We start from the raw sequence: 11,404 nt of genomic DNA on the forward strand, positions 1-11,404 counted from the left end.
CCTACCTACACCAAGGAACTGATAACCGTTCTTGGCAGAGTGGATGTGCAGGTATCTCATGGGGGCGAGATGCACGGTTTACCTTTGTGGGTCATTGCAGGCGATGGGCCGACGCTTCTCGGCAGGAGGTGGATGGGAAAGGTTCGTGGGAGCTGGGAAGACTTCATTCTTCCACAGACTGCTGTTCCCCGGGTTCCCAAAGAGCAGCCCTGACCGAGCTGAAGGAAAATGAAGCTGTTCATCTGCAGCCTAAATCCACACACAGGCGACAGCAGCCCAGAACTCCTGACCTCAAGCAGTCCTGCAGCCTCAGCCTCCACAGACGAGCAGACCCTGGAAGAGCAGTCTTGTAGGCGCGGGCCGATCGCTGGGGTGCGGGCCAGCGGGGCACTACGGGCGATGAGTGGGAGGTCCATCGGTGGCCAAAGAATCCGGGGGGCCCACGCAGAGGAAAAGTCGGGCGGCAGTAGCGGCTACGGTGGTGGCGGCCACGGCGGCCGCAGGAGAGGCAGCTACGGCAGCCGCAGGAGGGGCGGCAGTTGCGGGGACAGCGATAGGAGCGGAGGCAACAGCGGCGGCGGAGGCTACGGCAGCGGCAGAGGCTACGGCGGCGGCTGGTGTGACTTGGGAGAACGCGAGCCAGTGCAGCGGATGCGGCAGCAATTACGGGGGCCGCTCTCACAAGGACTATGACTGATCGAGTCCAGGGAGCCACTTCTGCCAGAGTCAAGATAAGTTGCTCTGGGCCGTTTTTCTTCTTTCTTTCTTCTTTGTTCCTTCTGTTCCTTCTTCGCCAGCGAGCCCAAGATGGTTGTGAGCCTCGTGGCAGCAGAGCTCTGCAGACAACGGCCAGCAGAGCAACTAAAATGGAGGCGCCCAGTGGAAGCCTCGTGGGAACCACAAGATGGCATCTTAAAATGGAATGCACCCGGGAGTCTTAAAAGGGCCTTACACCGTTGGCGGTTCCCACAAAGAGACTTTTGTAAGGCAAGAGCGAGTTTAAATGAGCTATGTGAATGTAAGAATTCGGATTTATGATAAGAGTTAATATTTTAATGCTGAATGGTTACTGTGTTGAAAATAATGGATATGAACTACGAAAAGAGTTAATACCACGAGATACAAGTAAAAGGGTAATGGATCTGTGACTAACGACTAATGGACTAATGCGATTTTCGATTTATGTGATTCATGCAATGATTCAGCGGCTGCAGATGAGCAGCCAAGGCGACCACTTTCTGGAAACAGAGGCAACACACCAGTTGCAATACCCTGTCTCAGCTCAGCCCATTACCTCGGGCAAAAAGGGGCAGTATACCGCCACCATACCTCACCCAGAGGAGCTGGGATTAAATAACTGTCCAGTGTACCTGCAGCCTTTTGACATAACATCTGTACCACATATTATATGTACCATATAAATGTACTGTCTCTGTATACCTGCTTTCTTTTGGAGGTTATGCTTGTGTACTTTATCACCCATGTAAGAACTGCAAACACCACATGCTTGCACCGGATCGCAAGCATAATCTCCACATGGGGGGGAGGGGGGAGAGGGAAGTGGATGGTCATGGACTCACACTCACAAATCAACCAGGACGAACAAGGCCGAGGTTACCGGCAATGGCTTTTGGAACTGGGGGGGAGTGAGATGTTATGTATTGTCCAGGTACATTAAATATATAAGTACAATGGTGCGCCACAGAGGGCGCTGTGGTGGGAGACCTGAAAGTACCTGCAAGACAGAGTATAAAAGGCTGCCCACCACACCTGAGAGCCACGCTGGAGTTACACAATAAAGGACTAAGGTCACAGCAGTTACTACAACACCAGACCGTGTGGAGTCAGTGGTTTGAGTGCTACATACATCACATGATCCTCTGAGCCAATATCGTTTCTCACTAATGCACTGATCCTATCCTTTATTAACAGAGCTACCCAACCTCCTTTTCCTTTCTGTCTATCCTTCCGAATTATCAAATGCCCCTGAATTTTCAGTGTCATGGCAACAAATAATGCAAGACACTCCAGGACTTCAAGGGCACATTCTGTATGAATAAAATTGTTTACTGCTGCATGTTGAGCGTGTGCCGTCTTCATTGAAGTAAACAAAAGCTGCAATAAGAGCAGCACCACCTAAACCCATATCACCAGTCAGATACATCACAAAAATACACACAAACACGTGTGCGTGCTCAAACAGACACAACACACACACGTATATATTGGTGGCGAGGAGGATGAATGCATCATTGAGTGCTATTGCCTACACATCAACCAATGCGTATAAGGTGGCCAAGGTTAGTGGGAAACTAGAAGATTGGGAAAATTTTAAACGACAGCAAAGAATGACTAAGAAAGCAATAAAGAAAGGAAAGATAGATTACGAAAGTAAACTTGCGCAAAACATAAAATTAGATAGTAAAAGCTTTGACAGATATATAAAATGGAAAAGAGTGACTAAAGTAAATGTTGGTCCCTTAGAAGATGAGAAGGGGGATTTAATAATGGGAAATGTGGAAACGGCTGAGACCTTAAACAATTATTTTGCTTCGGTCTTCACAGTGGAAGACACAAAAACCATGCCAAAAATTGCTGGTCACGGGAATGTGGGAAGGGAGGACCTTGAGATAATCACTATCACTAGGGGGGGTAGTGCTGGACAGGCTAATGGGACTCAAGGTAGGCAAGTCCCCTGGTCCAGATGAAATGCATCCCAGGGTATTAAAAGAGATGGCGGAAGTTATAGCAGATGCATTCGTTATAATCTAACAAAATTGTCTGGACTCTGGGGAGGTACCAGCGGATTGGAAAGCAGCTAATGTAACGCCTCTGTTTAAAAAAGGGGTCAGAAAAAAGGCAGGTAACTATAGGTCGGTTAGTTTAACATCTGCAGTAGGGAAAATGCATGAAGCTATCATTAAGGAAGAATTAGCGGGACATCTAGATAGGAATAGTGCAATCAAGCAGACGCAGCATGGATTCATGAAGGGGAAATCATGTTTAACTAATTTACTAGAATTCTTTGAGGATATAACGAGCATGGTGGATAGAGGTGTACCGATGGATGTGGTGTATTTAGATTTCCAAAAGGCATTCTATAAGGTGCCACACAAAAGGTTACTGCAGAAGATAAAGGTACGTGGAATCGGAGGAACTGTATTAGCATGGATCGAGAATTGGCTGGCTAACGGAAAGCAGAGAGTCGGGATAAATGGGTCCTTTTCGGGTTGGAAATCGGTGGTTAGTGGTGTTCCACAGGGATCAGTACTGGGACCACAACTGTTTACAATATACATAGATGACCTGGAAGAGGGGACAGAGTGTCGTGTAACAAAATTTGCAGATGTCACAAAGATTAGTGGGAAAGCGGGTTGTGTAGAGGACACAGAGAGGCTGCAAAGAGATTTGAATAGGTTAAGCGAATGGGCTAAGGTTTGGCAGATGGAATACAATGTCGGAAAGTGTGAGGTCATCCACCTTGGGAAAAAAAACAGTAAAAGGGAATATTATTTGAATGGGGAGAAATTACAACATGCTGTGGTGCAGAGGGACCTGGGGGTCCATGTGCATGAATTCCAAGAAGTTAGTTTGCAGGTGCAGCAGGTAATCAGGAAGGCGAATGGAATGTTGGCCTTCATTGCGAAAGGGATGGAGTACAAAAGCACGGAGGTCCTGCTGCAACTGTACAGGGTATTGGTGAGGCCGCACCTGGAGTACTGCGTGCAGTTTTGGTCACTTTACTTAAGGAAGGATATACTAGCCTTGGAGGGGGTACAGAGACGATTCACTAGGCTGATTCCGGAGATGAGGGGGTTACCTTATGATGATAGATTGAGTAGACTGGGTCTTTACTCGTTGGAGTTCAGAAGGATGAGGGGTGATCTTATAGAAACATTTAAAATAATGAAAAGGATAGACAAGATAGAGGCAGAGAGGTTGTTTCCACTGGTCGGGGAGACTTGAACTAGGGGGCACGGCCTCAAAATACGGGGGAGCCAATTTAAAACCGAGTTGCGAAGGAATTTCTTCTCCCAGAGGGTTGTGAATCTGTGGAATTCTCTGTCCAAGGAAGCAGTTGAGGCTAGCTCATTGAATGTATTCAAATCACAGATAGATAGATTTTTAACCAATAAGGGAATTAAGGGTTATGGGGAGCGGGCGGGTAAGTGGAGCTGAGTCCACGGCCAGATCAGCCATGATCTTGTTGAATGGCGGAGCAGGCTCGAGGGGCTAGATGGCCTACTCCTGTTCCTAATTCTTATGCTCTTATGTTCTTCCTGTCTTTTCAGGTGGATGTAATTTGCTGCGTGCAAATTGGCTGCTGCGTTTCCTATATTACAACAGTGTCTACCCTTCAAATGTACTTTATTGGGTGTGAAGCGCTTTGGGATGTCTTGAGGATATGAAAGGTGCTATATAAATGCAAGTTCATAAACTTGCTGCTTCTTTCTTTATAATAAGCAATGCACATCAAACACGGAGTAGGTCTGAGGCCTCTGCACCCAGTTATTACAGGACGTCTACAATAACATTATCAGCTCTGTGTTCACCACATCAGATTGCCTGTGAATAAATGAATCATGGGTGTTGCTAAGGTAACAAGCATTGGCTTGTACCACTTTGTACTACTCACCATCTGCATGTCGAATGGAATGCTTCCGACCACATACACATCGGACCTGTAGCTGGGAATGTGACTGTCAATGTGCATAGTGTCAATGACCCTTCACTCTGGGACAAGTTGGTACATTTCGACATTGCTGTAGTCCTTGGTGCTGTCAAGGCGTGCTCATGAGAACACATATCAGAAAACCATGTAGGGGTGGCTTTTCTGTCATGAGCTGTGTGATTGCCTGATATATGCTCCCATCAAGTGAGGCTCCCTGCCTGAGTTGCAGAAGCAAAATATCTGCCCTGCTGCTCCTTGCTGGATTTAACAAGTCCATGCCTTGGCATGCAGGACAACAGTCATTATTCAAAGGCAGAGCATCCCTACGTATCAACTGGCCCTTGTCGTGGCATCATTTTGATGCTTCAAAGTGACCCAGGGCATATATAACAACAACAACTGATATTTATATAGCTCCTTTAATGTAGTAAAACATCAAAATGCTTCACAGGAGTGTAATCAGACAAAAATTGACACTGAGCCACAGAAGGAGATATTAACACAGGTTAAATTTTGGTCAAAGTTTTAAGGAGCATCTTAAAGGAGGAGCGCATGGTGGAGAGGCAGAAAGATTTAGAGAGGGATTTCCAAAGCTTCGGGCCTAGATGGCTGAAGGCACGGCTTCCAATGGTGGGATGAAAGAAATGAGGGCATGCATAAGAGGCCAGAGTTGTATGAATGCAGAGTTGGCCCATTTAATGACATTGTTAGCTTTGTGGCTGCTAACAGGGCCACTGCATTGTGGACTGAGTTGATAGTTGTGCAAAAGGTAGGCAGCACAGGTCAAACATAGTGCTCTTTAATAGCTATAGGCTTCTCCCTATGGTGACTGTAACCGAGCTGGGCCTGAAGTGTTGAAGAGGAAGTCTTTTGTTTGCACTGCGATGAACCTTTGCCGGTCCTTGCAGCAGCTGCCCCTTCACTTCAAAGCCAACCAGTGGCCTGCCAATGTTCTTGCTTTCAGAGATGCCATTCTGAGCTGTTGGGTGAAGCAGTTCTACACGCAGTTCAACACAAACCAATTCTCCAGCACATCAGGGTCTACTCTGCAGCACCCTTGGTAACACTGCTTTGTTAATCCAACGGTTACTTAGCAAATCCAAGGGTTAGGGGGAAATCCCAGCATTCATCCACCCTGACATGTGTTTAGCACACAATAGCCAGCTTAAAAACAAATGAGTAACCATCCCCTAATATTCTAACAAATAAATAATTAAATCATTCTACCTTCACTCCAAATTCATTCCTCTAATCTGCCGTGCTTAATTCATCCACCCATGCATAATTCCTTACATTCCATATCAAATCCAACGTGTCTAAATTTGAATTTAAAATGAGTAATTCATTTGCTGCTACTCCAAGCCCACTGACCAAATAAACAAATAAATATATAATTATCATCCATTTATACATGAATTCATTAAATCCCTCACAATCATTTCAGGTCTTCATTTCCCTCACCACTCATTGAGAGTCCTCGTGGAATAATGGACTAGTCATAGCATTTGATGGCAAAGCACCCAGGAAAAATCCCAGAATGTAATTTAATAAAAATGGAAGTTGCCTTATTCTGTCACTTTGACCCTGATGTTATCCCCTATGTAGTTGCAACACCTTACCCTGGAAATGCATTGGTCCGTTTACAACAGTGTTGTGTCCCAAAGATGGTACGTGCACCCACCAACCACCTCCTCCCACCTGCTGTGCTCTAAAACGTGGGGTCAGCTTGTTAAAACTCGCCAAGGCTTCTTCGACAGCATCTCCCAAACCCATGACCTCTACCACCTAGAAGGACAAGCAGTAGGCACATGGGAACACGCAACCCTCCAAGTCACAAACCATCCTGACTCGTCATTGAGTCAAAATCCTGGAACGCCTCCCTATCAGCACTGTGGGAGTATCTTCACAGCAAGGGCAGCAGCGGTTCAAGAAGGCAGCTCACCATCACCCTCGCAAGGACAATTAGGGATGGGCAGTAAATGCGGCTTTGCCAGCGACGCCCACATTCCGTGAGCAAATTTTGATAAATACCTTGTGGCAATACCCTAGCGCAATTCCAGTGTAACATGGGAGTACTGCGATGCGGAGACAGATGGAAACTACTGGTGCGGCCTCTAAAGAAGACAAAATGGTTGAAGATTGCAGCAGCAGTCTGGGTCGTGATCCTGAGGGTGGACTGAGAGGACTGTCCAGCTGTTGTGGTGGCTGGCTCATGTAAGGTTTTGTCTTTTACTGAAGGAGAACGCAGAGCCATCCAAAGAAAGGTAGAAAAGCTGAGCTTCAAATGGAGCAGAGGAGAGAAAGACTACTGGGTGCTCATGGGAGGAAACCACAGAAAAGGTAACTTGGATGTCATGTGAAGGGGAAGGCAGTGACTGTCTCACCCTTAGGATTGTAGACCAGTACAGGAAAAAGGTCAATGACCTGATGATGTGATGATGGGAGGCAAAGTAACACAAGGTAACACAAGATCCCATCTCTTTCTTGGGCAACAATATACTATTAACCATCTAATATGAGTTCCTGCACAAGTCCTCCTGTTCGTTGCACTGTGGTTCAGGGGTTTCCTAACTCTGTATCCTACGGGAGATGATATCATCTCACCTAAAAGGAACTACTTGCACGTACAAGTTTAAAACCCCTTCATAGAAACATAAGAACAAGAGTAGGCCATTCAGCCCCATGAGCCTGTTCCACCATTCAATTAGCTCACGGCTGATCTGCACCTCGACCCCATTTACCTGTCTTTGCTACATATCAGTTCACACCCTTACCTAACAAAAATCTAGCAACTTCAGTCTTGAAAATTTCAATTGACCCAGCATTCCCAGCTTTTTGAGCGAGTGACTTCTAGATTTTCACTATCCTTTGTGTGAAAAAGTGCTTCCTTATTGCACTTCTAAATGACTTAGATCTAATTTTAAGATTGTGCTCCATTGTGCAAGATTCCCCCACCAGAGGAAATTGTTTCTCTGTATCTACCCTATTAAATTCCTTATCATTTTAAACACCTTAATTAGATCATCCCTCAACCTTCTAACCCTTCCAAGGACAATATATCCTTCCTGAGGTGCAGTGTCCAAAATTGGACGCAGTACTCCAGATGGGGTCTGATCATGGCTCGGTACAACTGAAGCATAACTTCCTCACTTTTGAATTCTAACTACTTAGAGATAACATTTCAATAGCCTTTTTGATTACTTTTTGTGCCTGTGAACTAGCTTTTAGTGATTTCTGTACTTGGATCCTTACATCTCTCTACTCCTTCACAGTTCCATGCCTCTCACCATTGAGAAAATAATTATGATTTGTCTTTCTTGGATCTAAAATGGATGACCTCGCATATTGAAATCCATCTGCCACAGTTTTACCCACTCACTTAATCTTTCTATAGAAACACAGAAACATAGAAATTTACAGCGTAGAAGGAGGCCATTTCGGCCCATCATATCCGCGCTGGCCGACAAAGAGCCGCACGGCCCTCGGTCAGCAGCTCTGAAGGTTACATAAAAACTTATGAACAATGAACAATGGCGGAAAGGTAAAGAGCACCAACCCAACTAGTCCACACCACACAACTGCGACACCCCTTACACTGAAATATTCTACACTCCACCCAAACGGAGCCATGCGATCTCCTGGGAGAGGCAAAAACCAGATTAAAAACCCAGGCCAATTGGGGAAGGAAATCTGGGAAAATTCCTCTCCGACCCATCCAGGCGATCGAAACTAGTCCAGGAGATCACTCTGGCTATATTCGATTCCTTGCAGTACTTACCATCGTATCTGCGCCGGCCAACAAGAGGTTATCCAGCCTAATCCCAATTACCAGCTCTAGGTCCATAACCCTGCAGGCTACAGCATTTTAAGTGACCATCCAAGCACCTTTTAAATATGGTGAGGGTTTCTGCAACCACCACCCTTCCAGGCAGTGATTTCCAGACCCTCACAACTCTCTGCGTGAAGAAGCCACCCCTCAAATCCCCTCTGAACCTTCCACCAGCCACCTTAAAACTATGCCCCCTCATAATTGACCCGTCCATCAATGGAAATAGGCCCTTGTTTTCACTATATCCAGGCCCCTCAAAATTTTGTACATCTCAATGAGGTCTCCTCTCAACCTCCTCTGTTCCAATGAGAACAAACCCAGCTTATCCAATCTGTCCTCATAGTTAAGATTCTCCATTCCAGGCAGCATCCTAGTAAATCTCCTCTGCACCCTCTCTAGTGCAATCACGTCCTTCCTATAATACGGCGACCAGAACTGCACGCAGTACTCCAGCTGTGGCCTAACCGGAGTATTATACAATTTAAGCATAACCTCCCTGCTCTTGTATTCTATGCCTCGGCTAATAAAGGCAAGCATTCCGTATGCCTTCTTAACCACCTTATCCACCTGGCCTGCTACTTTCAGGGATCTGTGGACAAGTACTCCAAGGTCCCTTTGTTCATCTACACTATTAAGTGGCCTACCGCTTAACTGTGCACCCTTTCCTTAGTAGCCTCCCAAAGTGCATTACCTCACACTTGTCCGAATTAAATTCCATTTGCCACTGCTCTGCCCACCTGACCAATAGATTGAAATCCTCCATAACTTTCCTCTTCATTATCAACTACACAGCCAATTTTTGTATCACCTGCAAACTTCTTAATCATACTCCCTATATTCAAATCTAAGTCATTGATATATACCACAAAAAGCAAGGGACCCAGACTGAGCACTTCAGAACCCCACTGGAAACATCCTTCCAGTAATAAAAACATCCATCAACTATGTCCCTTTTTAACTTCCTGCTGCCATCGACACAACTTACTGTATCTCTTAACTTAGTGTCATCTCAAACGTGGACATACAACTCCCTATTCTTTCATCCAAGTCATTGACATATATAGTGAAAAGCTGAGAGACCAGGACAGGTCCCTGAGAACACCACATGTCAAATCCCGCTGATCACAGTACATTCCCTTTATCCCCATTCTCTATCTCCTACCTCCCAACCAATTTACAACCCATGTCACAAGGTTACCTCTAATGCTTTTATTTTTGCTAATTATGTCTTGTGCATCATCATCATAGGCAGTCCCTCGGAATCAAGGAAGACTTGCTTCCACTCTTAACATGAGTTCTTAGGTGGTTGTACAGTCCAATACGAGCACCACAGTCTCTGTCACAGGTGAGAAAGATAGTCGTTGAGGGAAGGGGTGGGTGGGACTCGTTTGCCGCACGCTCTTTCCGCAGCCTGCACTTGATTTCTGCAATCTCTTGAAGTGCTCAGCGCCCTCCCAGATGCACTTCCTCCACTTAGGGTGGTCTTTGGCCAGGGACTCCCAGGTGTCAGTGGGAATGTTGCAATGGATCATGGAGGCTTTGAGGGTGTCCTTGTAGTGTTTCCGCTGCTCACCTTTGGCTCGCTTGCCGTGAATGAGTTCCGAGTAGAGCGCTTGCTTTGGGAGTCTCGTGTCTGGCATGCGGACAATGTGGCCTGCTCAGTGGAGCTGATCAAGTGTGGCCAATGCTTCGATGCTGGGGATGTTGGCCTGGTCGAGGACGCTAATGTTGGTGCGTCTGTCCTCCCAGGGGATTTGTAGGATCTTGTGGAGACATCGTTGGTGGTATTTCTCCAGCAACTTGAAGTATCTACTGTACATGGTCCATGTTTCTGAGCCATACAGGAGGGCGGGTATTACTACAGCCCTATAGACCATTTTTGAAGGCCTGGTCTTCAAACACTCTTTTCCTCAGGCTGCACTGGCACACTGGAGGCGGTGTTCGATCTCGTCGTCAATGCCTGCTCTTGTTGACAGGAGGCTCCTGAGATGAGAGAAATGGTCCATGATGTCCAGGACCGCACCGTGGATCTTAATGACTGGAGGGCAGTGCTGTGTGGCGAGGACAGGCTAGTGGAGGACCTTTGTCTTACTGATGTTTAGCGTAAGGCCCATGCTTTCGTACGCCTCAGTAACTACGTCGACTATGTCCTGGAGTTCAGCCTGCGTGTGTGCACAGACGCAGGCGTCGTCAGCGTACTGTAGCTCTACGACAGATGTTGGGACGGTCTTGGACCTGGCCTGGAGATGGCGAAGGTTGAACAGGTTCCCACTGGTTCTGTAGTTTAGTTCCACTCCAGCGGGGAGCTTGTCAACTGTGAGGTGGAACATGGCAGCGAGGAAGATTGAGAAGAGGGTTGGGGCGATGACGCAGCCCTGCTTGACCCCGGTCCGGACGTGGATTGGGTCTGTAATGGATCTGTCAGTAAGGATCATGGTGGAGGATGGTGACGTACTTTTGGGGGCATCTGAAATGGAGGAGGACACTCCATAGACCCTTGCGGTTGACGTGATCTTGTGCAGAACCTTATTGAATGTCTTATGGAAGTCCATATGGAAAATATCCACAGACCCTCCCCTATTCACTCTGTTAATGACCTCCTCAAAAAAATCAACTGGATTAGTTAGACATGACGGGGTGGTGGAATTTAGCATCCAAGAAGGGCTGGGTTTTGGTTGGGTGGGAAGTAAAAAATGTCAAATCTGACCCTAACCCGCCCACTTCAATGGAAATGCGTTAGGGGCGGTTGATCAATCCCATCTCAGCAGGCGGAATGCTCATTGAGATCTTTTAAGGAGGATGCTTTTTTTTATCTTTAACCCATGTTGGTCTGTTTCCCTGGGCTCGGGAATCATGGCAGGTAAAAGAAAGCGGTAAGGACTGAATCCATAACGTAAGAGCAT

At 46.5% G+C, this 11,404-nt stretch overlaps 1 protein-coding gene across 1 annotated transcript; it reads left to right on the forward strand.

Annotated features, from left to right (window-relative positions):
• The first annotated feature begins 228 nt into the window (after positions 1 to 228).
• LOC139264440 (uncharacterized) lies at positions 229 to 693 on the forward strand. The gene has a single exon (XM_070881355.1). The coding sequence runs from the start codon at positions 229 to 231 to the stop codon at positions 691 to 693; it is 465 nt and encodes a 154-aa protein (XP_070737456.1).
• The last annotated feature ends 10,711 nt before the right edge of the window (positions 694 to 11,404 follow it).

This window comes from Pristiophorus japonicus, chromosome 1 (assembly GCF_044704955.1).
Source record: "Pristiophorus japonicus isolate sPriJap1 chromosome 1, sPriJap1.hap1, whole genome shotgun sequence".
Classification (NCBI taxonomy): Eukaryota; Metazoa; Chordata; class Chondrichthyes; family Pristiophoridae; genus Pristiophorus; species Pristiophorus japonicus.